The following is a 27,942-nucleotide window of genomic DNA, read 5'->3' as shown; positions in this document are numbered from 1 at the left end:
CATAAGCCACTACCATCTCTTTTACTGAACTGGAAGGTCAACACATTAAATAGCAGAGGTCGGATAATACTGTCCTATCTACATGTTAGTTGGGGTTGGGGGTGGAGTAGCTTAGAAGGAAAATGATGCCATAAAATCTAAAACTGCCATTTCCTCCAGGGAAATGGATGCCTGTGGTCCACTAGTTATAATTCCAGGAGAACACCAGCCCCCATGTTAAGGTTGGTAATCTTAGCTGTTCATGATTTCAAGAGAGCGAAATATGGCCAGACTCTAAAAGCCTTTTATTCAGAAGGCTTCACTAACATTTGCTGCAACTCCGTATGACTTGGGAACAAAACATAAGCTACTGTGAAGATAACCTAAAAACTCCATACATGCCTGCAGAAGTAACCTCATGCTTCTTTGGATCCTGCTACTGAGTTTTTCAGCATCCCAAAGTGCAAGTATGAGTGATATCATTGTTCAAGAAAACGACCTAGATGTCTGAACCTAATACACATGAAAAAGTACATAACAGTCATTCAAAGTGTATTTATTTCAAAGGACGACAGAAGTGAGTATCTCAAAAGGAACAGGCCTGCTCCTAGATGCTTAGCAGCTCACCTTTATTTCCAAGCAACATCCACACTGGACATTTCCCACCCCCCTATTCACAACACTGGCAGGAATGAGGACATTCTCAGCCTAATAAATGGGTGGGATTATGATGTGGGCTGTCATTTTCAGACGCAGCATCCTATGTTTAATAATCTGCTTCTACCCTAAAGTATTTAGGATCAAGATGCAAATCTGTATTGAGGATTGAGATAGCAAGAGCTTTTATACAGTCTTGTACGCTGACCAAATGCTTCTGCAAAATAATTGAATGCTGCTTGTGTGGACTAGATCAACCGAGTCTTCTGTATTAAAAACCACTATAGAAAATTGCTGTCCTAGAAAAAAAAATCAGACATTAGAATACAGGATTTTCTAAGGTAATCATATGAAGGAAGAAAAATGTTCCTAACTTGTATTTCACAACATGCCACGAACATAACTTTAAATGAGGATCACCTACACTCTTTATTCTTTTTCTTTTATCTGATATACTGTTAATACACATAACCTCCTGAGGAACACATTTGGATGAAACCTGCACTTTTAAAATGTGTGCAATTTCAAGTGACTGGCAACCCAACATCACACAGAGTTAGGTGCACTTAAGCCTTAGGCATGCCTACCACCACACAGGACTGACAATGGCTATTGCCAGTGCAGTTTCCTGGCAATAAGTTGTGTGGAAGTTCACAGGCACTTTTCACAACATGGCTAAGACATGGACTTAGGTTATTCCTGACAGCATTTTCTCCTGTGTAAAGAAAGTACAGGAAGGCCAAAAGCCTGGCAGAATAGTCAACATATTTCTTTGAGTTTCTGTTGCAACCAGCTGTTGCCAATCAGTCTGAGGTGCACTTAAACACACAGTGCAGACATAAGGAAAACTTACTTTGCCTTGACAGTAGCATTGTTATGAGGAAGGGAATTCGCTTTTTTAGATACAACCATTGACTTCTTAGTCTTTTTTTTTCTCTTTTAAAATATGGATTTCTTTTTGAAGAGAAATCAAGCTGCCTTTTTGTAACTTCAGCCCTTGCAGTTGTATTATGTTACACCACAGGGTAGTGCTTTAGCAGGAGGACAGAGAAGTTTGGGGAGACGCTGCCTGCCTCTGTGCATCTGCAGGGTGAAATTCTGAAATTTTGCAGAACCTCCCTTCCTACCCACCCACCCCTTTAAATTTCTCTTTGATCCAAACAGAATTGATTAGAAACAGACTCCAGATTCTTAAAATGAAGAAGCAGACTGTAGCATTTCCTGGAGAAACTGGTACAGAGGAATAAAGAGCGTTTCTGTCAACATCATCCTCACTCTTCCCTCAAAGAGACTCAGTAGTATCCCTGCCTGCATTGCATCAAGGACAGGACCCAAGATAAGCCAAGATTCCTATGGTCATACACCAAGAAAGACTAATAAACCAAACCAACTATGGTCAGATCCTAGGCTGATAAACGCTAACCGTGACCTATGTTTGGACAAGCACAGTAACCATACGGGGTCAAGCTAAAGTATAGTTTCCTGAAACTATAAACGAAAACAAAATTATAAACAAACAAAAAATCTTTTGTACACAGAATTTCTTGGCTTTATAAAAATTGTTACAGGTCTTCCCTAGAAGTTTACATCTTCCACTCAGGCTTTTATATGACTAAGCATCAATCAGCAGACTGGATACAATGCCTGATTCCTCTCATCAATTACTGTCCAGTTTATAGATCCAAGCCAAATCAATAACACATTCTAAGTTTGTTTTTACAGTCAATACATGTGATTTGTTAAATTTTCCTTGACAGCAAAACATTAAAAATTTATTGAGTCAATCTCATATAGAAACCTGTCTTCATAGCAATGTGTTTTATTTGCCTCTCATTTCCAGTCACCAACAATCTCTCAACATACATCTAGTTTTGTCCCCTTAGTCAAAAGGTAATTGGACATGAAATATGAAACATACAATCAAATAAATTATTCTAATCCTGTAATTAAACCTTTAAAGAAATTCGTTCAAACAAAAGAAATTGAATAAATGAGATACAGCCATTTCAAAAAAAGTCTTTTAAAAGCCTTCACAATTGATCCTTCCAAGAACAGGCAGTGCAATATGCTGTCTCACTATGAAGGATTCAGCATTAAAAAGAAGATACACAGAGAGAAGCAGAGGAGTCTCTTCTTCAATCCAGCTGCAATGCAACAGAGACTTGGGTGTCCCGCTTTATTTCAGGATGAAGCATCTTCTGTCCTTTAAATGGTTTGATAAATCATTGGGCCACACATTCATTCTAATCTGGATTTCCTCTCAGTAACCTTTGTAAGTATATTAAAACTGAGTTAGTCTAACTCAAATGAGAAACCCGTGAGAGTTCCACTCTTTATATTCAGTATCTTAGATGGCATTTAAAATAAACAAGAATCTTGTGACACCTCATGGACTAACATATTTATAATAAAATCAGATTGCTTGGTGCTTTATGACTAACGTACCTACATAAGATTATGCTTAAGTCATCTTTCTATACTCATTAATGTAAGGAGGTGTTCATATAATACTTACATTAGTCTTTAAGTTGCCACTGGATTTCTCCCCCTCCCCCTATGAGTAAGGGAACAAGCATCTGCATGAAGGAACATTTTGTATAACGCCACAGAATCCAACTGTGCCAAAATTATATGCAGGCCTGCATTTCCTTTATGCAATCACAGTTGAATGGTGGCCCAATGGACTATGGACTATGAATTTTAACTTGAGTCTGAAAAAGGTTCAAGCAAGAAGATTCCTGTTTTTCTACAATAACTTGTTCCAGGGCTGTACATGTTGGGAAACTCTAGCATTTAACCTAATCTAGCTCTCCACCATTGCTTCTACTTTCCTTTGCAACATATTCACCCTGAGGATCAAAGCCTCCATGGACTAAAGGGGAAAGACGCTGGGGAGACTAGTGAGAACTGGACCTTTGCCTGCTGTTGAATCTTACTTGATGCCTACAGACACCAAAAGAGAGAGAGCCAGCCAGCCAGCCTCAAGGCCACAAAATAATACTGTGATTACCCAGGAATACAAGTCTTATCTGGTTTCTTCAATGCATTTTAAAAGCCAGAAAAGGCTACATCTGTAGAGAAAATTGTCTTAACTACCGGTTTGGAGTAATCCCAGCTGTTTTTTAAAAAATTAACATACAGAGTGTCAGCAGTGACCAGTTTGTGCCTTTCTGTATCAAACACAACCACATGGTGTATAACACACAAACTCCGGCCATAGTGTAGCTGTACACCTCCAAGCTGCTGTTAAGACGCCCAGGCTGCCAGCTGCTTCATGTCGTCATCATCCTCCACTCTCTTCTTTGAAGATGCTGTAGCAACAGATGAGTAAACAACAATTCACTATACAGAAGTAACTAGATACAAAGGCTATGAGACTCAACAGAATGTCTTCCATATAAATGTGGCCACGATGCATCTAACCAAATTCCAGTTGAACTGACTGAAAGACATACTCGCTGCTAGCAGAGAGAACTTAGTGGAAGGTACATCCTAGAACCACTCACAGAGTTTTGTTCTGTGACTTGAGCTTGGATCCATTTTCCAGAATTTAGTCCAGAGATCTGGATGCCCTTGACTGTGGACAGTTGCTGCTCTGCACACACTTTCCCCATATCTCCTACCCACCAATGCCACACTACCAATGTGGGTCTCTGATCATATCCTATTAAGTTGACATAATGGCTTGGATCCTGCAAACTGCCAGTGGAAGACGTTGATGGTCCGAGATCTTCTTGCCCATCCATCCCTTCCCCCAGAACCAATGCTGACACATGTACTACTGTCCACACAAGTTGGGTGGCTGTCAAAGGGAGGGGAAGGGAACAAAATTGCCCTTTCTGCCTCTTCCACAAGCAGAAGAGAAAGATAGGAGCAATTTCACCCCCTTCCCCATTGCAATCACTTGACCTAAGCAGCTATTAGTACATGCAAGTTCCTCTACCTCAGGAATAAACTTCCAAGGGCTGGAAAGAACTTGGGAGAGGGGAGATCCCACAGCACTTGCACTTGCAGCATGCAACTCAATATACGTGAGCAAGGGACAGTTGGAAAAATGAGGTAGCAGCAAAAAAAGGAAGCACCACAGACCATCTCTGTCATTAATCTTTAATGTTGGGTGACATTTACCAGAAAAACCCTATTATTCCTGTGAAGTCACTGACCATCTGCCAGGATGATCACATGACATCTGGTGGACAATAATATTTTTTCCTAGTTAGTGCACCCTAATGTTGCTGTATAGTTTAGCTCTGATCTACAAATGCAGCAACTCTGGCATCATTTAAAATCAACAGGTGCAGTGACTTCGGTGTCATTTAAAAACACATTTTTAAAATGATTTCTATAGAATTATAGATTTCTATGATTTCTATAAAATTAAACTTGTGGCTCAAAGAGTGCCCAACAGAATTTTAATGTTTTTAATTTTAATGTTTTTCAAATATGTGCAGTACTATTGAGAAAAACAAGAAAATGCCATCATTAAGAGTGAACACTAAGCACAGGACACCTGCATCAAGGCAACTGTACAGCAGGGTCTGATACCATCACGGCCTGCCATTCTAGCTTTTCCTATCAGTATGCTGAAACTTAGTCCCAATGGGGTGGAGGAGGAAGAACAACTGGGCCAGCCAGCAGAAGGTGTCCCCAATGACCACTAGGAGTTATGGCAGGTTAGATACTACAGCTCTTTAGTACGTTGCAGTCCTTTTATGCTAGCAGATAAAGAAACTGAACTTCCTAGCACACCTGGGTGCGGCTTGGCAAAATCAGTATTGTTCAGCTTGGTCCAAATGTTACCCACAAAAAGTAATGCTGCTCTGCAGAACTTCCCTGGAAAGCACTGTGTGTGGAACAGTTTGCTATGCAGATTCAGAGATCTTCATACCACTCTAAATACGAATTTTAAATATATGCAATGGCAATGGGCAAATGATCCAATAATAATAACAACAGTCATCTAGACAGATTACTGCTCCACTCAGAGCAATTAAAGTCAGTGTTATTATACCCACAATCAGGGGGTTTTTTTGAGGGGGAACGCTCTGCAACGGCATTCTGGCAGCTCTAGAATCTGCTCACGTGATTCTTTCCTCCTTTGCCCTGCAAGGGAGGCTAAGCTGCTCTGAGTTCATTCTGCTTTGTTCATTCCTCTGTGAATGAGAGAGAGCTGGGGCCCGGCACAGGCACTGCAGAGGAGGCTTAGCTGCATTGAGTTCATTCTGCTTTTTTCCCATTCCTCTGTGAGTGAAAGAGAGAGTGGAAGCAGAGCTGCTGGGGCCGGCTCTCCAGAGGCGGCTAAGCTGCTTTGAGATCGTTTTGCTTTTGTTTCATTCAGGGGTTTCTGTATATGTGTGTGCTGCTTTGAGTTCATTCTGTTTTATTTTCACTGGGGGAGTGGGTGGGTGGGGCTGTGTATGTAGGTGTGCTGCTTTGAGTTCATTCCGCTTTCATTTTATTCAGGGGTTTCTGTGTATGTGTGTGCCGCTTTGAGTTCATTCTGTTTTATTTTCATTCGGGGGTGGATGGGTGGGGTTGTGTGTGTGTGTCTGTGGCTTTCATTCTTTTGTTGACTGAAGTTGACATTGTTATGATTCCCACAGCTTTTGAATGCAGATTGGTTCTGTGTTAGTTAAATATATCAGTTATGGTTATGTGTATTAGTCAAAAATAAGTTATAGTTACTCCAGTTTTATGCTAGGAATGGATAGCTGTGTCCAAGTCACAGAAGGCTTTCGTCAATATATTCATCAGCATGTCTTAATAGCTGTAACTCAAATGGTTCTCCTTCAGCTGATTAACATCACTGAAATTGCAGTGGGCATACGGGTGTTAAGGAAGTTTTTATGAATATTGTTTGTCTGGGACATTGGAATATTTATGAGCATTTCACAATGTCACAACAGCTTAGCCATTGGTAAGGTAAAGTTGACAAGCAACAAAAAAGCCATTTTAAACTAAGTATAAATCTAATGCAGCTAAAGCTGAGTATCTAATTTTGAATTGCTCCAGTAAAGCAAAACCCTTCCTGAAAATTTGAAAATTCAATATTCATTAGATTAGGAATTTCAGACTGTGGAATTTTGAGAAAGAATTTTGGATTTTTTTTTCTATGCTGGCAGAGGGAATCTTTTAGAATTTAGATGTGTGAGATGGGTTTTGGATTTTTAGAGGCCCCCTCCTTCTTGCATATTTTAAAATATGATTTCAAAGAAATGAAATGTTTGGGAAAGGGAATGAAAGATTGCACTTTTTGTAGAGGATACAGAAAGAAAAAAAACCCTTTCTCATAATAGTGTAATTTTTCAAGCTTACTAACATTTATCTCGTAATGCATTGTGCTGGGTTCCGGGAAGCGGCATCACTTCTGGGAGTGACGTCATCATGCATTTCCAGGAGCGTGCATGCACACATGTGATAGAGAGTTCCACCACCTCTTTTCCCAGAAAAAAAACCCTGCCCACAATACAACTGGGGAGCTGAGGCTGAGAAGAGCGGCTTACCCAAGGCCACCTGCTGAGCTCATGGCAGTAGTGGGAGGCGAAACAGCAGTGCTGTTTTGCAGCCCAACCACTTAACCACTATGCTGCATCAGGTCCTGGATGGTTTCATACAAACAGCATACATGTTGCAGTGTGCAATATTTTTTCCTCTCCTACACTACTGTATCATCTAATTTCTCCTGTTCTACCAGTAGAGAACTACTGAGAAAACATATCTCAGGACTCATCTTTGAGTAAGCTATCTAGATCCTCACACAAAGACAACAAAGCAGGAGCATTAAGACTGCAATGAAGTCTGCAGGGTTGAACGTACATGTAACCTCCACATATTTAATCAACAGTTGCAAAACACAAGTAACAGAAATTCATTAGTTACTATTGAGCTATACACACACACACACACACACACACACACACACACACATCTCTGGTCCCCGATTCTATATTGTGCATTACAAACAGGCAACTCAACACAATCAGCAGCATACCAGGTTGGGAGGGCAGTGGCGTGGCCGGTACACTTGGTAATCGGACATTTGTCATTTTGTTGTTGAGTTCTTCTTGCTCCAGTTCCTCCAATTCTGCCAGCAGCTCATCCTGAAAGTGAGATGTTGGCCAGTTACATTTCATGAAACAAGGTCAGTTGTAAGTTGGGCACTTGTAAGTAACTTCTTGGGGGGGGGGGGAGGCAGAGAGAGAAATGAACTGAGAAGTTTCCCCCAGTCTAAGTTTTCCTCTCCAGGATACTATAAGGTGTTGGGGCTTGCATGTATCAGATTCCCATTTCCCTCTTCTTTTTTGTTTGACACTTTATGCCTCCTAAAAGGCAATAAGCATGCTCTGTCCACATCAGGCCATTGGGGGAGATTTTTATCTACAAAGTCATATTTTTCTACATATCTGGAAGTCTCCTTAGAATGTAAGGACTCTGCAACCTGGTAATACCTCAGTATACTGTACTGATAGGCAATCAACGTTACCATTGGAAATAATTATATCAAGGGTATCTCCACTTACACCACTCTTGTAAACCGCCATTCACATGGATTTCTTCCACTCACATTATCTGTCCTAAGGACAATGCTTTTGGGAAGCAGGTTCTTTTCCTGCTTCCCACAATATCATGGTGCATTTGTGCTCCACCATGGGGTTCCCCAGCTTTTCTCCAATCTTTCTCAACCCTGCTTTCCCCCTAAGTTTTGAGAAAGATCAAAGTAAAGCCTGGATAGCTGCTCTATGCGTGGGGAAATTTGGATTTTCCAGCCCACGTAGCAGCCATTTTCACTGATGCCTGTCCCTGTGGCAGCCATTTCCTCCCCAAGCCACCAGGGGGCTTTAAAAGTGGCACTATTAAATTGTTATATTGATATACTGTTGTAACAACAGGTAATATAGCTAGGGTTGCCAGGTCCCCTGGGGCCCAAACCAAGGAATGGGTGGGGTTGTGAGGGAGTGCATGCAGGGGGAACGTACCTCACACACATGCAGAGCACGCAGGAGCACCATCTAGTGCTCCAGGGCCCATTCCCTGCACCTTCCCCTGCTGCCACCAGCCAGGTAAGCAGTGGGGCTGGGGGCGGAGGCTGGGAGCAGGGTATCTCCTGCCCCCACCAGGGGAATGGGATCCCTAGGTATAGTGGGTTCTCTGAATTCTTGGCTTTCATGTTTTAAAAATCTCTACTCACTTCCCTTATGGAGATATAAGGAAAAGGCATATCCTTTTCAAGGAAAGAGGCCAGAGCTTTTTTTCCTAAGAAAAGCCAGGAATTCAGAAAGCCTGCTAACACCTATCAATATAATGATATTCTAGTGCAAAAGGCCTGATGACCCAGAGGAGGGGTATATGGCCACTTCTGTGAGACTGGGACATGGAAACGGGAAACTTGACATGGGGAAGCCCCACTGCTGTTGTGCTTTATCTACAGCCACACCAGCAATGGGGAAACCACAAAATCCCACCCCTGTTTGAAACACGCTGTGATTTCAGGAAATTGGGTTGGGAAGTGTTTATAAATAGGAAGATGGCCGATTCTTTGTGTCCTTTAGGCTTGCAACATACCACAAGCATATTTGGTATGTGTGAGAGACAAAGGAGTAAAGATCTTGTAGACTAGTAATTTGAAATGATGAATGTTGTAAGCCACTTTGGATCCCTATTGGGAGAAAAATTGAGGTATAAACGAAGTAAGTAATTTGCAGGGCTGAGTTACAGATCAATCAATGCAACAAACTAGTGATTGCTTGGGAGTAAGAAAACGGGCTGTGTACAAGTTTTTAGATGCACATTCATTCTGTTTTCCAAGATGGAAGAGCCACATGGATCTCAGCTTCTTGTTCATTAAAGATGGATTGGAGGGATGTACAATGGAGAGTGTGATACTACTTGCTTCAAGGAGTTGCCCCATCAGGTGTCCAATCAGGGGGCAGGACCCTTCGATACCCCCACAGCATCAGCAGAGCAGGTACAGATATCCGAGTGCCCCAGCAACCAGTCTTTCCCCCACCTCTTGGAAGAGGAATATCTTGTGAGGAGTTAGAAGCCTGCAAGAAGCATGTGCCGCTTGCCACACCTTCTTTACAAGGGACTGGGAGTTGGCCAGTGAAGACACAGTCAGCCACCTGTTCCCTACAATGCAGGACAGGAGCTAAAGGGAGGAGAAGAAATAGGGCATAGGGAAACCTCCTTCCTCTCTCGCCTGAGGCTGCATGGCACACTGCATTGGAAGGGGCTGGGGGGGCACAGCCTTGAGGAGGACCCACTTGCAGCAACACAGAGAGCTTGTATTATCTTCACACATTGCAGGACTCTTCCATGTTTCATTTGAAAGAGATGAGAATGTGGGAATGATTGAGGGAGCATTATGGGAGCTGAATGTCAGTGCTGTATGCTTCAGAGGCCGTCACGTGCAGTATCTAATTCTGCTACAGTGCATCACAGCATGGTGACAGACAGACACAAGCATCATTCACGCAACTGTCTTTTACAAAAATAGCAGAAGTAGTTGAAAGTCATGCTTCAGAGAAAAGCTTTTATAATATGGACCAAACTTGAGCAAATGTCCTGGTCCATTCCTATTATTAAGCTTCCCTTAGGAGAAAATGTCTCTCTAGCATGGCCCTTAGTTAGAACAGAATAATTCAAAGTCTAATTTTTCACCACTTGAACACAGACTGTTTCTTAGTCAACAGAGGTTTGAAGTGTTTGGGAATGAGCTGGACAAGATTTGATCAAACAATAAGGAAAGATAACTTCATTATTCATTTGATAACATTACCAACCTCATCAAAATCATCGCCAACTTTTCTTGTAAGTGCTTCTGTTATCTCCTGGGCAATATCTTGCTGTTCAGTGATATCTTGCATCATGTCATCAATTTTGTCCAGATCCCTGAAGAAACAAACATTCCAATGACCTGATTTCCCCCAAAGAATCCATAGGTCAGAACCTGACATGGAAGGGCCCACAGTGGTAGACCAAATACTTTGTATGCAGGGCTCTCAATTCAGCAGGATACCAACCTGCATGGTGCAGGGAGCTTGCCAGTGCTGTTGTGACATTCTGGGCACAACAAAAAGTGATGTCACACAATATGTTAAAGCATCCCCCCCAAACACTAAGAATCATCCCTATATGAATATATCACTTCCAGGACATGTCAGAAGGAACATCACCACACTGCCATCACAATTAACTGAATCTGGGAAATGAAATAGAATACTCAAGCTCTGCTAATGGCATTCATCATGAACATAACCAGTAGGTAGTTTGAACTGAACTGGCCACTAGCAAGAGCCAAACTGAACAGGGAAAATGAAACTGCTTTTGCAAAGGGCTGAATTCTAGGACTTCCTAGAATGGTAAGCTGGACACGCCCCTGCGGCTCCAATCTGCAATACCTACAATATGAGAGTATCTAGCCAAAAAGGAAACCAAACTCTAACAATAGCTCCAAATTGTAGCTATAACAACAAAGGCCATTGCTTCAGAAATGTTGTCTCTTGCACTTACATATTTTCATGTACTTTTTTCATTGCTTGGGCAGCATAGCCCATGTTCTTGAACACTTCTGTGTTTGTGTGGGAATTTTCAAGTGCTTCACGCTGGAATTCAATGGTGGAAAGTGTTCCATCGATTTGGCTCAACTGTTTCTCATATCTCTTTTTTCTCTTCAGCGCTTGCAGTGCAGCTGTGTAAAAAGCGAGAAGATGTCAGCAATGTATCATTTCATAACACAGTAGAAATGCAAATACTTCACGCACTTAGCGCTGAGCAAGGAAGGAAGCAAACAAGATGGAAAACTTGAACAAACACTGAAGGGTGAATGAAGGAGGCCTAGAAACCTCTGAGTAAATTATGAGAGACATGTCTTAATTGTTTTAAAGAACAGGGTTGCCAGATCTCCTTACCCTCCCAGCAAGAGGCAGGGAGAATTCACCTCGTCTTTGCTCTTTGCGCATGTGTGCTCCCACACCTGCATGATGACATCACATCCCAGAAGTGACATTGTTATGCCACCCTGGGAGCATGCCCAGGAGGCCTGTTCCCATACCGCCCCCCCCCCCCAGGTAAGTGGTGGTGTGGGACAGAAGGTGGGAGCAGGGATCCTCCACCCCGACCAGGAGACCTGGGATCCCTATTAAAGAACCAACTGAATCAGCATTTGTATTCTATCCACATGCTACTCAAAAGTGGGGCATGAATCTCCTCAACCCCTCCCAGGGGCATTTTGACTTGAGAAAATGGTATTTGGTGGTGGTAGAGGGGGAGAGAGCTTCCTCCTGAGCTGCCAACTCCAGCTTGGGAAATTCCTGAATATTTTAGTGTGGAGCTAGGGACAGAAGGGAGCTCAGTGGAAATGTGATTCCATAAAGTCTGCCCAATGAAGCTGCCATTTCCTCCAGGGGAACTGTGGTCTGGAGAGCAGTTATAATGCCAAGCCCCACCTGGCAAATTACTGCCCTACTCCCCTCATGACTTGATCCTGAGCTTAATCAGATCCTCACAGACCTTCAAAATAACTTTCCCTGTAACTACTATGTGGCTGCAGAGAAAATTAGTACTTATACCCAACTTGTTAAAAAATATGATGTATAGCTTGGCCCCATGAATGTTGTTTTTTAGATTACTGCCATGTAATCCGTTTCAACACCAATTTGTTAGATAGCAAGGGGAAGAAATGCTGTTCAAAGGGGGGGAAATGTAAAAAATCCCACAGAATGTGTGTAAGCCTTTCAAATTTAAAGCATGTAAGCCTTTCACATTTAAAAGCGATAACTGTATTGGGGCACAGGCTCTTCATCTGCTTTCATTTCCACTTTATGAATGTTTTTAAAAAGAAATGATGACTTGATCTATGGGTTTCTCTTAGATCAGGAACAAGGATTTCTATTGCAAAGGAACAAGTCAAAAGATATGATTTCAAAGTTAGCAATTTCTTTGCGCTTTTGTACTACTGGAGCAGGGACACCTCCCCCCACCAAAAATCCTTTAATGACACAACCAACGGCCAAATCACAAAGGTGAGGATAGTAAGTTGTCTGTAAACTATACCACCACACTATCTCATGGCACCCCAAGGATTATCCATTACCATTCTGTGCCATTCCCACCCCTTCTCCAGGCAGTTCAAGAGTACATGGTATCTGACATCCGCATTTTGTCCTCAGGACCATTTTGCCCAAGGCCAGCCAGCGACCCTCATAGCTAAGTTTGGATTTGATCATGGGCAACTGTAGTCCCAGTCCAACACTGTAACCACTAATTCACATAGTCTCACACTTAAAATTTATTTCAGCTTTCATGACTCAGAAATTCTAATCTCTTTTGGTACCATCAGATTCACGAACTAACACAGCTTACCCCAGTCCTGAAACTAATCAAATACAACAAAGCTAGACATTCCGCGCAATTTGCTAGGTGTAGGGTCATTGCTGCTTCAGCACTAAAAGAGTTCCACTTCCAATAATGTAATTCTTATCAACTCCACATTATGACACTTCTAATCAACATCATCATCATGTCCTTCTATACTGCCGTTTTGGACAGATTAGTGCCACACTCAGAGCCATGAACAAAATCAGTGTTATTCTCCCCACAATACAGCTGGGTTACTAGGGCTGAGAGGAGTGGCTTGCCCAAGACCACCTGCAGAGTTCATGGCAGTAGTGGGAGTCAAACCAGCAAGCGCTGTCTCAGAGCCCAGCCACTTAACCGCTATGTCACAGCAGCTATGCTAGAGCTTTAAGGAGCCAGTGATTCTATGCAAGCTTTCACTGTTATCTCTAAGTCAGAATATTTCATTATAGTCTGTTTAAGAAAGTATCCAAAATACATATGGCTTACTGAGAAACTGAGATCAATGGGAATGAAGAATGCTAGACTGGGCCCTTGATAATGTAATTACGGAGCAAAGGAGATACACTGCTTGGCTCCCAATTATGCTCAGACTCTTAAATCTGTCCTCCTTGCAGTAATTTATTTCCATACTTGAGGACATATTCAATCTCATGTCTTCATTTAATTTTCCCGTCTATAACCTCTCAGTCCAGATACCGCAGCACAAAAAGCTTCTTGCAAATCAGTAAAACAAAGCTAACCCACCACCAAAGATGTATTCTTCCTCATGTGCCCTGGCTACAGCGCAAAGGTCAGCCATTCCCAAGTGCTTAGATTAGACAAGCTGTCTCGCACCCACTAAATTTAGAAACACACCTTGTAAATTTAGATAATTATGGCTGTTCTTAACGGCACCGTAAAGATGACAAAGCGCTCTACTACAACCATCAGCCTCTCGCAAACAAGCAGTGGCACGACAGGTAAATAACAACCTTGTATCGAATCAGAAAAAAGATTTGACTAGCACCAGTGCATAAGCAACAGATAGTGGGCGCTCTTGGGATCAAAGCAGCCAAACTTTTAAGGTTTCCAAACTGCAGAATCCACCCAGTCTTGTTTGACTGGCTGGACAACCCTAATGTGTTCCAAGAAGACGCCACAAACCTCACTTGAATGTCTTATGTCATTGGAAATAGCAAGGCTATTCTCCTGAACCATCTAGAAAGATTTTAAAACACACACATTTTGTTGATGCACATAAAATGTTGCCCTTTGTTTTGCAAAACTTAATACCGTATGCCATTAACATGTTAACAAAAGCCTAGCAATCTCACAACACATGTGCTGAATGCATCTTTAATTACAAACCAAATTAACAAAATTATATTCCATAAAAGTATTGTTTTATTTATACCATTTGTATTTATTAAAGTCAAAACAGCACATATAGAAATCCACTTTGAGTCAGAAATACCTGGCACCACCTGGGCCAGCTTGCTTGGTAGCAGGCTTGTGGGGTGGGAGCTAGTTCTCTATTGGCCATTGGGGAACCTTTGAGCAGTAGTCACTGAAGCAGACAACATTTTATCTCTTTACCGCTCTGTACATTCATAACCTTTTTAAAAAAAGATCTGTTCATTGCGCCTCTGTTTTCTTTTGCTTTGTTTATTCAGACACCTAGATATTTAGATAAATGTATATATCCACACAACAACAACCCTATGAGGTAGGTTTGACTGAGTGTGCATGATTGGTACAAGATTCCACAAGATTGCACAGCAGAACAGGGATTCGAACTGGGGTGGCTCAGATGATCAGATCCTGGTCTGACACTTTAACCTCAACACAGTGCTGGCTTGTGAGCTAGAGGCCAATCATCAGGCAGAAAGGTGTCTTATGAATACTTCAAATAAATCAGGATGTATTCTGAAATTGCTTTTGGGTTTGTTAAAACCAGGGGTCATTTCGTAGAAAAAGAGCTGGAGGAACTCATTAGCATAACATATTAGCATAGCTCATTAGCATATGCCACACCCCTTGACATCACTGGAAATGTGTCATTGGCATAACTGATTTGCATATGCCACACCCCTGACATCACCTATCCTGGCTGCTTTGGACCCAATCCTGGCCATTCAGGGCCAAAATTGGGCTGAAAATGGCCCAAAAGGGGCCCAAAATGGTCAGGGTTGGGCCGCTGCTGAACAGGACCACCCGTCAGAGGCCCGATCCAGGCCATTTTGGCCCCAATCCAGGACGAAACGAGCCCAAAATGGCCGAGAGTCAGGTGGGCGGGGCCACCTGATATGTGACCTCTTTGGGGAACTGCCGGAACTGCGTTCCTGTGCGTTCCCCCTCAAAATGAGCCCTGGTTAAAACTTTTCTAGGCTCTTTAATATCATTTGTGCAATGAGTTATTTGTATGCAAGCTCCACTACCTCAAGTGTACTGAAAATATCAGGGATTACAACCTTTGCCTAAGGGCTCCTTGCTGGCAAATTGTGGGTGAACATCAAAAAAGTGTTCCTGTGTTACAGGCCTTTTGCATCCTTCCTTTCAGGGTAAGCACACAAAATCACAGGGATGAGTTTTCTGCCATCCTTTCCTAGTACAAAGATTCTTAATTTGGGTAAAATGGGGGCCTATTTTTAAACTGAAACAGCAAGGGGTGTACACACACACACACACACAAGCCCTGTGCTAGGTTCCTTCTTTTTCAGCATGTTTCTTCCAGCAGCTTTAGCGTGGAGATCCTTTAAAGAATAGCATTTTTTCATTCAGTAAATGCAGGTTTGTTACTCCTTTGCTGCATAGTCAATATTCCTTGATCTTTAGGATGTATTGTAAAGAATATGAACTTACTTCACAGACACTCAGAGACTGGAAAAAGAAGATCCCCATTCCAAAGAGTTCAGAAAAAGAAGAGAGCCAGTTAAGAGTCAAAGAGTAATCTGAGGAAATAAACATAATTATCACAGGTCATTTTTAGAAATCTCAACACTGCCATTATTTGGACTTAGAACGATGATAGTAAGAGAAGCACCAAAGCTCTAGTCTAGAGTTCTGTGGAGTCCTTGTATTAAAGAAGTATTCATTAAGTGCACTGTTGTTGTAATACAAAATAAAGGGGGGAAAGTCTTCCTTAAAAGAACAGAGATCAAGGAAGCATAAAGCCTATAAGGCACGCTAAAGTTGCTGACACATGCATTGCTCAGATTCAAAGCTAGAAGACAAATAAAATTTGCAGTACTCTCCGCTAGCATCCCCAAGCCTTAAACTACAATTATTTCAACAATGTGCAATGATCATGGCATATGTAATACCTGCAAGCTTAGACGGAAGCCTCTTTTACGTTTTTGAAACGTATTTGTCATAGGCAGCCAGAAGAGATGAATAAGAGGTGCTGCATGCACCTGCTGCTCCTTGCTACCTATCCCAGCAATCTGAGAAGCCCCACTGGACATGCATAACTCACCACACTGACATTAAAGAGGACTTGGGAGTCAGGAGACAAGAACTCCAGCTCTTAGGCAAAGGTGGCAGGGTGGGTGAGATACTGCAGGGCCAGAGGTAGCAAGGCTTGGAGCGGAGGAGGGTGCAAGGTGGGACGATTTGGTAGGGCAGAAGCATGCCAAGTTGCCAACATCACACTGTCCAACATTGCAATGTCCCTTGGAGCAAAAACCAGAGGATGTTCTAGGCATTACCCAAAACTAAAGTGTCCTGTGACATCATGGCATCCCTTCTGGGTTTTGCTGGAAATGTTGTGTGCAATGCCAACATGCACACAAACACACACACACACACACACACATACACACCTCTTCCCTTTTTTCTCCCACTGGCCTTACAAGCACTAGTGGGAAGAGCTGGGATCACCAGGTGGCCTCCCACTATAGCAGGAGACCTGGGCTCAGAAGAATGTGATGCCATAAAGCCCAGCCTCCAAAGCTGGCATTTTCTCTAAGGAAATGGATCTCTCTAGGCAGGTCAGCTGTAATTCCAGGAGAACTCCATGACTCACCCTTGAGGTTGATAACTCTGTGTTCTACTGAGGCCAAGCCAATGTACCACTGAGACTACTGCCTCAGTTCTCTTCACAGCAATGTTGGTCATATTTATGACAGCTGTTTAGAGTGGGGGGGGGGACTCTCATAACCAAGGGTGCAACCCAACATGGTTCCATTATTACATCAGATGTGATGAAGGCAGGAAGAAAAACGGTATAAATCAAAGAAGAAAAGGAAGGGAGAGCAGCAACACAGTTTAGCTCCCCTCACTCATACACTTCATTGTCTGCTGAAAATAGATGCCCCCACCTATGCCGCCTCAAGCTCTAAATATGGGGGAGAGGTTAAATAATTAATTATTTATTAAAATATTTGTAGCCCACCTTCACCCTCCAAAAAGGGCCCAAGGTAGCATATAAATGAGATTACTCAGACCTCTGGATAAATTAGGTAATAAATACAGGTTTATAAAAACTACTATAACCCACTAGTGGAAAATAGAAAACCCAATTCCTAAAAAATTACATACTAATCGAAACTGCTTCAAACTGTCCTCATAAGCGTTACTGGTTTACAGAGCTTCCTAAAAAAAAAATCAGTAAAGTTGGAGTTTGCCTAATATTTTTAGGTAGACTATGCCACATTGCCACAAACTAGGGTTGCCAACTCTAATATGGGGAAATTCTGGAGATTTGGCAGCAGTGCCCAGGGGAGGTGGGATGTAGGGATGCCAATTCCAGCTCAGGAAATTCCTGGAAATGTAGGGTAGAAACAGGGATTGGTTTAATTCCAGGAGAACTCTAAACTTCACCTAGAGCAGTGATGGCGAACCTGAGTGCCCAAACTGCAACACAAAACCAACTTATTTATTTAAAAGTGCCAGCACCGCAATTAAACCTGAATACTGAAGTTTTAGTTAAGAAAAAACAACTCATACAGTTGTCCCAACTAATTCTCTTACTCACTCACAAGCCACAAATGAAAGTAAAGCAAGTTAAATCAAAGCAGTTTGCCCTTCTTTAGACCAGCAGCCCTGCTTGCAAGCACTCTCTCTCTCTCACTCGCTCACTCAAGAGCCACGACTGAAAGTAGAGCAAGTTAAATCAAAGCAGCTTACTCTTCTTTAGAAAGCCAGCCCCAGCAGCCTGTCTGCTGCCTCCGCTTCCTGCTGCTAAAGAGATGGGCAGCAGGGAGGCAGCCTTGAGGAAAAGGAATCACGTGGGCAGGGCCAAAATCCATGTGATCTCTGCTCAGAGCTACTGGAACGCCATTCCAGGCGTTCCCCCTCCAAATGAGCCCTGGACCTAGCGATCGGCAACTTGGCTCGCGTGTCCACAGAGAGGGCTATGCGTGCCAGCTGTGGCACGCATGCCATAGGTTCGCCATCGCTGACCTAGAGTGTCCATGGTATGGGCGCCATACCATGGACACTGAAAAAAGACAAGGCAGAAGCAGCTCTAACCAGCCTCATGGAGGGCACAGTTAAGAGAAATTGTTGGAATGAACTGCCACATGGGCCCAGACAAGTGAATAAGTGGGGCTCTGTCCTTATATCAGCCACACAAGCTAAGTCCAGTTTGATTATTACCACCTTACAGATAGTGGGACTGAGGGTGATATAGTGAAAAAGACAACTTTTAAAACTGAGCCTGTGACTAAAATACTTACGAATTCTCCCACCATGACTAATTTGACTTAGGTTAAGGGTACTAAAGTTCAATGTATCAAATAAAACGCGGTAATACCAATATAACTATGGAAAAAAGGATCATTGTTGAAGCTCATAACTTATGGAATAAAGAGCTCTCTTTCCCAGTAAATACTACATATTTTGCAGATACCCTGAGGTTTTGCAAATCTCAGAGCTTCCTTTACTTTTCAGTATGAAAATCTGAAACTAGTATACTTCCAGGTCACCTGCCCCTGCCCAATAGCATGGAAAATGGAGGGAGGGGGATGGCATCTCATGGTGCCATAACATCACTTCCTGCTGCATAAACAGACCTGACGGTTGTTGTGGGTTTTCCGGGCTGTATTGCCGTGGTCTTGGCATTGTAGTTCCTGATGTTTCACCAGCAGCTGTGGCTGGCATCTTCAGAGGTGTAGCACCGAAAGACAGAGATCTCTCAGTGTCACTGTAACACAGAGATCTCTATCTTTTGGTGCTACACCTCTGAAGATGCCAGCCACAGCTGCTGGCGAAACGTCAGGAACTACAATGCCAAGACCACAGCAATACAGCCCGGAAAACCCACAACAACCATCGTTCTCCGGCCGTGAAAGCCTTCGACAATACATAGACCTGACCTGACATCACCATGTTGTGGGATGCTCCAGAATTCACCCAGAAGTGACATCATATCCTCCATGCTGCTATAGGAGTCTCTCCAGTCTGTGTGGTAAAGACCAATCTCTATGATAACGGTCCCAGGGCTCCCCCTTCTTGTTATAGCTACCTTTTGAGGGAGTTTTTTCCTATTATTTGCTAGAGCATCACCTGGAAGTGCCATCACATTTCTCCAAAACTCCACCATTCCCAGGCATTGTCCCCCAAATTTCCCAATATTTGCTGGCGCAGGTCTGTCAACCCTAAGAGAGTATCATTGGGGTTTCCTGTTTCAAATAGCACTGGATGAATTGTGGGAGATTGTTAATGCTTCATAGATATTATTACACACTCCTCACTTGGCCAGAACAAGGAGTTCTAAGGACAGTATTACTCAGCTTCGATCTCCTTGGGATGAATAAGTATTTTAGAGGCTTCTGGTGTCTTTGTAATATAGACTTTATTTACAAAAAAATAAATCCACGTCAACCACAGGTAGAGACAAACAGGATACAGACAACAGATCTACTGGCCCATATCCATGCCCTAGAGAAAGAAACTCTACACTTTTCAGCTAAATGACAGCTCTTTAGCAAAACTGTCTGCTCCAAACTCAAAACTCCTGCTTTTCACAGTAGACAATCTTCTGTCAGTCAGCTCCTACTGAGGAAACATCTACAGCCATTAATCAACACTAAACTTCTTTGGCATAGACACCTCAAATCCTATCAAGTGAAGACAATTACATCCATTCAAAATAATCAAACAGCAAATCCAAAACAATATTTATAGCATGGAGAACTGATTGTGTTCTGACCACGCCACTAAGAGAGCTTCTTCTGCTTTCAGGCTGCAAATAATAGGAAAAAGACCTTTCCAAAAGGCCTTCAGGGGAGAACTCCCATTCTAGTCTACAAGGCCCTGCTTTACCTCTCCACCCGTGTCTGGTCTTGGTCTACTTCCCCATCTCCCTGCTCACCATTTCCTTCTTTCTGTCTCCCTTGTCTGCCTGCCAGGCTCACCCAGTCTTCTGTCCGCCTGCCAGGCTCACCCAGCCTCCAAAGGGCTTCCCCTGCCTGCACCGTCTTCCCACTTCCCTTGCCTCCAGCCAGTGTAGCAAGAAGGAAAGAGAAGAGATGTGGGCAATGGAGGCAAATCAGAGCCAACTCCAGATTTCCTTGCTCACTGGCTCCTGATGGCCATTGCCACCATAACTTTGTATTGCTACAACAACATGCCATCCGATTTTTTTTTTGTACATGCATGATATCTGCACAGTTATCACTGTCATTGCTTATGGGTTACCTTCCAATTCACTATTTCACATTTTCTGTAAATCTGAGGGTTCCCCTGGGTTTGCAAATCCTTAATTAAAGAAGTGACAGGCCCAAGTTTGCAGATGTTTTGATCTGTGCAATGGTCAGTCCTTCACTATTGGATACAAGGATATTACAACATGGGACAGTCTTAGGGATGCCAGCCTCCAGGTAGTGGCTGGAGATCTCCCGGAATTACAACTGGTCTCCAGGCCACATAGATCAGTTCACCTGGAGAAAATAGCTACTTTGGGGGTGGACTGTATGGAATTATGCCATGCCAAGGTCCTTCCCCTCCCCAAACCCCACTTTCTCCAGGTTTCACCCCCCAGATCTCCAGGAATTTCCCAACTTGGAGCTGGCAACCCTAGACAGCCTGTTGTGTTGTGGTAATGGCAGGTGCCTCACAGATATACACGCTCCTCATTTAACCAGTGTGGGAAGTTCGAAGGACAAAACTATCCTATCAAGGTTTGGTTTCCTTTGTCTTAAAGAGTACCAGACTTCTTGTGACTTCAAACAATTCCCGAATATTTTTTTTTTGCTTAAAGAGGAGCTATATATTTATTGCAAAACTTTCTGAAAGAAAGACACTTGGTTGTTGCAATCAGCTTTTTAAAAAATCAATTTGCTTTTGGTATAGCGATCTCTATGCATAGCTACAACTGGGTACAACGGAGTATTGCCTGAAAGCAGCACATATAGTAACTGAATCCAAGTCCTGAAAAATTATATTTAAATGCTTAAACTCAGTAGAATTGGCATGAAGCATTTTTCCATAAAACCCTACTACTGAAAATGAGGTAAATACAGCCCAGTGCTGATACTTTTTATGTATACAATTTAAGGTAGGGGCTGATGGACATAGGGACTACTGAGTATACACATCTGATCCATAAAGAAAGCCTGGTCTTTAAAACAGTTATATCTAGAGTTTTGCATACTGTGCGCTTAAACATAAGCATGAAAATTCTGTGCCAATAAATACACCTTTCTTCATACATCTCAGCAATGAGAAGAGCTAGAGACTTTAATTAAAGCTGGAAATTCAGAGAACTAGCAAATCATGGCAAAAAATCATTATAGTATTATTGCAGTTTAACACAACAGCAATTGCCAACTTTATTTTAAAAACCCTCAGAAAGATCTATAGGAACACAGTGGAGGAAAATTCAAAGAAAATGACACCTGACATCATAAACTGCACACAAAACTCCTTTGTGGATTCTTTGTTGCTAGTACCAATGCCTCGGTATTCATAACAGCAATGGCAGGGAAACAGAGAATTCATTGCATGAATGCAGCCTTTATAATTTTGGCTGCAGTTGACTAGCACAGTTATACATCTGGTATATTGTAATGGCCACCATAACCCCTAAGTTATGACAGGCAGCACAATATACAAAAACCTCAGTATGACACAGCCTGCGGAGAACACACTATATGGTTGGCACTAAGAAATGTAAAAAGTTTTTTTCCTTTTAGCTTTTTTTTTTTTTAAAGGTAAAGTTTGCAATATATTTCCAGAAGATGAAAGCAGCTGCATCATTTGGGAGGTTTTCCCAGCCAGCCAGCCTTATTTCACTTGCCTCTGATGCAGGGTTCCTGTGACCACGCTTCTAGGCTTGTGCTGTGCGAACATGAAACTCTTACATCACTTCCCAACTTTAAATAACAAAGCCTTCACAACAACCAGGTCACCCCTGCGGAATGCTGAGACATCAACAGGAGACATGCATGAGAGAACCTGAGCAGCCTGGCCATTTTAAAAACTCATCACAAGCTGCCAGAATTCATTACCCTATATTTTCCTAGAGTTCACACCACCAACCTGCCATGTTGCTTTATGAGACTGTAATGGTTCTGTATTTTCTGAGCACTCTAAGAAAATTTCTCTCAGATAATAGATACTTTCCTCCCCAATAATGCAGCTAGACTATTGTCACGGGCACTGCATTACAACTTGAGACCACATTCAGTAATCAGTGATGAGGACAGGCTGACTCAAGGTACTTTGCTGCGGCGGCGGCAACACCTCAGCTTCTTTTGTTGTTTCCCACCCAACTAACCCCCATGACTCCAGCAGCATGGGTACAACCATGCATCACCGTCTTAAAATGGACAGTGCCTTCTTGCCCATGCCACTGTTCTGGGCCCAGGCAGTGTGGCTTGTGTACTGCACACTCCCCCCCTCCCCAGATCCAGGCAGCTTAGGTGTGTGTCTAGAAAGAATATGTCTGCCTCTCACCCATTCTGCCCCCTTGGACCACCTTGCTTCTGGGATGCTGGTACCCCATCATCTACACTATCGCTTTGGACACACAGCTGTGGCTCTTGGAAGCGCGCGCATCCTCTCCTAATCACCTAAGCTTATTAGCTTGGCCCCAGTCAGCACAGGCTTGAGTCAGGCAGGCTCACATATTTCCACCCTCCCATCAGCTGTGCTGCTGAGGGCATGGAGACAGTGCCTGGAGTTCACAATCTTGAACATGGGCAGTGCAAAAGTGGGTCTAAGAGGCACATGCCTCCCTGCTACCACCCATGCCTTGGTTGCTACTGAGGGGGAGGCACATCTCCATCCCAGTCAACCAGGCAGCTGATATCAGAGGCAAGGCAAGCTTCAAAGCGAAAACCAGTGGACCTCACCATCTCGGATCCAGTCCTAGTGCCCTGGCTGATTAAGTACACCAAATGGCTGATTGAGGCGCTTTAGCGCAGAGCCAGGCTTGGGCCAGGGATAATGATCCTTCAGTGCCTGAACTTCTCTGTGAATTTTGCTTTTATTTAATATGCAATTCTTTGGAGATTGTGTGTTTCTCTCCTCTACAAATCTAATTCAGAAGTGCCCATCCATCTGTTATTTTAAAAAGAGAGGTAGCTATAGCCACAGGGATTCCCATCAAGCAATCCGTTGCCATTTTCATTGTTTAGAAGCTATTTACTCTGCTGAGCTGAAGGGCATATCTAAGGCAGGTTTAAATGAAGATGGGGGGCACAGCTATCCTCTTCTTACAGCAAGGATATCACTCCCTGCCTATTAGAGGCAAGCAGTGTATCATCCTGCCTTTGAAAAAGCACTTGTGGCAGTATGTGAAAAGGATTTGGCAGATTGTATGGAAAGCAGTCCAGCAAAAAATACTCATTATTCAAGAAAAAAATCTGAAGCAAGACTGCGTCCTGATAACTTTAAACACTGCTCAAAAAGAAAGCATGAATGTCAACATAGCTCTCCTCTAGCTCCTTCCCTCATTAGTACAATAGAAGGTTCCTTATCTACAGCGCACACACCTAAATCAAATTCCTGTATTCATTTCCTAGGAAAAAAAACCCTTGTGAAATCTCCTTGGATTTGAAGCCTCCCTTCCCACTAACAATCAACAGTAAATTCAAACATTGCCTTGCTGTTAAGTACTTAAATACTAAACTGATGGTTGAAGAAAAGAAAGCATTTGGGCATTGACCGTTATTTTTACGTACATACAAAACAGATCATAATTTTCCAGAACTAACTATATGACCTCTAGATCTTACTACTCCCCCTCCCCGACTTTCCTGGATACATACAGCCAGGGCTTTTTTTCTGGGAAAAGAGGTAGTGGAACTCAGAACCGCACAATGACATCACTTTGGATCAGCCGGAACAAGGGGGGAGTTTTTTAAAGTTTAAATTGCCCTCAGTGAAAATGGTCACATGGCTGGTGGCCCCGCCCCCTGATCTCCAGACAGAGGAGAGTTTAGCTTGCCCTCCGTGCCACTGGCGTGGAGGGCAATCTAAACTCTCCTCTGTCTGGAGATCAGGGGGCGGGGCCACCAGCCATGTGACCATTTTCAAGAGGTGCCGGAACTCCGTTCCACCGCGTTTCTGCTGGAAAAAAGCCCTGCTTACAGTATGATCTAATACAGCAAGCTCTTCCAAGTGCTGTGCTGCCACAATCTCCTCTTCTTTCCCTTAAACTGGTATTAGATGAAAGAGTTGAGATTCAATGATTTCTGAATCCACAAACCATCTATAGCATAACAACCCCATCCAGTGAGAACGTGCTTACAGTGGAAACATGCTAAGCAGACAATGTACAGATTTGTTTATAGGGCAAGGATCAGTTTCCTGAGATTAAGTCTAACTGATAACAAGCCCAGCCCTCTTTCCTCAACCGCTGCTGTGGAAATAAATGCAGATAAATATTTAGGACATCCTAAAAAGGGAGTGCTTCCCACACAGGCAAAGTGAAACAAGGGAAGGGGCAGCTGTGCAGCCTGATTCTGTGCATGCTTACACAGAATTAAGCCACACCAGTTTTAACAAAACTTATACCTAAGGAACTATGAAGATAGCTTTACAGTACAATCCTAGTTACCTCTACTAAGCCATACTAAATTCAATGATGCTTATTCCCAGATAACGTGTTCATGGGATTTAGTCTTTTTTTAAAAAAAACAACACAAAAGTTACATTGGAAGATGGAACATGAGCACTTTCATCAAGCAGAAAACCATTTTTACATTATACTATTACATAAATATAGAACACGCCTCTATGACTTCATGCAGAAACTTTTATTGGCTAGTTAGGGTGGGTCAGTCTCCAGCAGCAGAGTCTTAAACACATTAAACACCTTTCTACAGCCACTGAAGTCAATGGACATAGGAGGGTGCAAATTTGTTTAGGACTGCATTGCAAATGCAAAGTAAACACACTGCAGCTGACACAGACCTAAAACTAGATTAGCTCCCTGTCAATCCTAAAATGTAACATTCTGAAGACCAATAATAAATACATTTTGGAGACAGTGACTGAAAACATATAAGACCCTTTCAGCTTATTTTTAAAGAAAAGGATTAGTTTTAAACATAACATATTCCTGCAGTATTTTACCAATGACTATGAAACGTATATCATTAAAGTGCCAAAATATGTGAGATTCTTTAAGGCAATCCACTCTAACAATAGTATTGGGTTTTTTAAAAGAGACAGTAACACATTAATTTATTTACTTAAAGTACTTCTATCATGCCAATGTGACAGTCACATCTGACTCCAAGGACACCTGCCTCTTAGCCTTCAGTTGATTTGCAAACATTGACTACTTTAGCACTGACAGTATATGAGGAGGCATCACAGAAGAATGTGTAAGTAATGCAATCTGTCTCATAGTGTGATATCATTTCTAACCATAGTCTTTAAAATGATCTAATTGTAGAAGCTTTAAAGAAGAATTCAAAGAGTAGTTCTTCTACAGTACTACCTTAACCAAGCAAGGCAAAACCTGCCAACTTCCTAATAGGTAGAAGATTCACACCATTACACAAGCAGGAAACAAGTGTTGTAAACAGAGACAGTCCAAGAGAATCTATATTGTAAAATAATAAAAGGAGTCTTCTTAGGGGTGGAGGACTTGTATGGGGACAAGGCAGTTATGAGTTTTTTTCTTGAAAAATAAAAGCCTTTCATGTAAAATATTAAGACTTCATAAACTGAGTGAAAAATCCACACTGTGCATGAGGAACTCAGTTTTACTTGATTTTCTACATTCTTCTACAAGCTGAACAGTTCCCCCGCCCCCCATCCATACCACACACACAAAATAATTTCTACAAAGTGGCTGAGGAATATCCTAATGGTAAACAACCTGGGTAAGCCTTCCTTTATTTAACAGCACAGTTTTATTAGTCATAGCCTTAAGTGAGATACTCTGCACCTGCTCAGAAACACAGGACTTGGCATTTGGCACTGAACCTCCGGGCCGCAGAGGCGCCACTCACCTCGCTTGTCTCTGGTGCCGTGCTTCCTGGCCACCGCCAGCTCCTTCTGGATCCTGGCCTCCAGGTACTCCTGCTTCTTGGTCAGCATCTCCTCCGTCTCCCGCAGGCGGGCCAAGGCCTCCTGGGGCGTGGGGCCCCCCTTGCCTTTGCCTCTGGAGTAGCCGGAGCCTCCCCCGCCCTTAAAGAACTTTTGGATCTTGCTCATCTTGACCCTTGTCGAGAACCGAGCCCACCTTACACCCGAGAAGAGGAAACGAGCCAACCGGTGCGCTGCTAAAACTCTTTCCCGGGGCTCACCAAAAAGCCAGAAGCGGCGCTGGCTGCATTTCCTCTCTCCGTCCGGCCGCGGCGGCGGAGCAACTCCGGGAGGGAGGGAAGGAAGCGGCGGCTCCCGGGGCGGATGGCTGGGCCACGTGACCGACACGCACCTGCCCCAGGTGCTGCCACCTGAGGAACGCGCCCCGCCTCCGCCAATCCCAGCTGCGCAGGAGCGCTCTGAGCTTTACAAAAAGTTTTTGCTGCTTTTACGCGACCCAGAGAACAGTCGCTACAGCAAGGTGGACATTAAAAAATGGGGGGGAAATAGAATCGATTCCTGAGTATTTCTCTTAGAGTCAAGCTTTGAGGTAACTAGGCCTTCAAAGGTCTAGAAATCACAGCTCCTGGCTGGAGAAACCTGCTTATTGAACTTCTACGAGCCTTGTGAAGTCCAGAATTATTGCTAGCAGGCGGGGCATACGAGGATCCGAGACACACACACACACCCCTTGTATGATGGGAGCAGCTGTTTCTAAATGGTACTGCTAAGGTTGCCAAAACCGAGTTGGGAAACTCCTGGAGATTTGAAAGTGGAACTACAGAGAGGGTGGGGTTTGCGGAGAGACCATAGCGGGGTATAATGTCATAGAGTCCACCCTCCAAGGCAGCCTTTTTCCTCACGGGAATTGATCTCACCACAGAATTTATTACTACTACTGTAAACATCGAGGGACCATAGATTTCACTACTATTGCTATAAATATGATCCTACAGGGTAGTTCCTACTATGGGGTTTAATATTCAGCTTTAGAATTGCTTATGCTGTTTCAGCATTTCTTGAACTCTGTATTAGATTTCTGCTGGCTTTTAAATCTGCAAATTTGCATGTCTAGGGCTCATTTAGAGGGGGAACAGGCAGGAATGCAGTTCCAGCAGTTCCCCAAAGAGGTCACATGTCAGGTGGTCCTACCCTCCTGACTGTCAGCCATTTTGGGATGTTTCGGCCTGGATTGGGGCCGAAACGGCCTGGATCAGGCCTCTGACGGGTGGTGGATCACTCTCCCACTCAGCAGCAGCCCGATCCTGACCATTTTGGGCCCCTTTTTAGCCATTTTCAGCCCCTTTTTGCCATTTTGGGCCCAATTTCAGCCCTGAATGGCCAGGATTGGGTCCAAAACAGCTGGGATAGGTGATGCCAAGGGGTGTGACATATGCAAATCAGTTATGCCAATGACACATTTCCGGTGATGTCAAGGGGCATGGCATATGCTAATGAGGTATGCTAATGAGTTCCTCC

The 27,942-nt window shown here is 43.2% G+C and overlaps 1 protein-coding gene across 1 annotated transcript; it reads right to left on the bottom strand.

Moving 5' to 3' along the window:
• Window positions 1-519: 519 nt before the first annotated feature.
• CHMP4C (charged multivesicular body protein 4C) lies at window positions 520-26,969 on the bottom strand. Its single transcript, XM_054985067.1, has 5 exons — window positions 26,388-26,969; window positions 11,149-11,326; window positions 10,419-10,527; window positions 7,628-7,736; window positions 520-3,947 (listed from the first exon to the last, which is right to left on the bottom strand). Exons 1-5 carry the CDS (start codon window positions 26,590-26,592, stop codon window positions 3,883-3,885), a joined length of 666 nt encoding a protein of 221 aa, XP_054841042.1. The 5' UTR covers window positions 26,593-26,969; the 3' UTR covers window positions 520-3,882.
• Between the last annotated feature and the right edge of the window lie 973 nt (window positions 26,970-27,942).

The sequence above is a fragment of the Eublepharis macularius genome, chromosome 7 (genome assembly GCF_028583425.1).
Source record: "Eublepharis macularius isolate TG4126 chromosome 7, MPM_Emac_v1.0, whole genome shotgun sequence".
Lineage (NCBI taxonomy): Eukaryota > Metazoa > Chordata > Lepidosauria > Squamata > Eublepharidae > Eublepharis > Eublepharis macularius.
The sequence above is the reverse complement of the archived record's forward strand: the minus strand, read 5'-3'. Positions and strand labels throughout refer to the sequence as shown.

Coding starts and splice junctions, on each gene's coding strand:
- CHMP4C (XM_054985067.1), bottom strand. CDS start 26,592: ATGAGCAAGATCCAAAAGTTCTTTAAGGGCGGGGGAGGCTCCGGCTAC. Junction 11,327..26,387: donor CGGCACCAGAGACAAGCGAG/GTGAGTGGCGCC, acceptor CTTTTTACACAG/CTGCACTGCAAGCGCTGAAG. Junction 10,528..11,148: donor AAAAAAGTACATGAAAATAT/GTAAGTGCAAGA, acceptor TTGTTTCTTCAG/GGATCTGGACAAAATTGATG.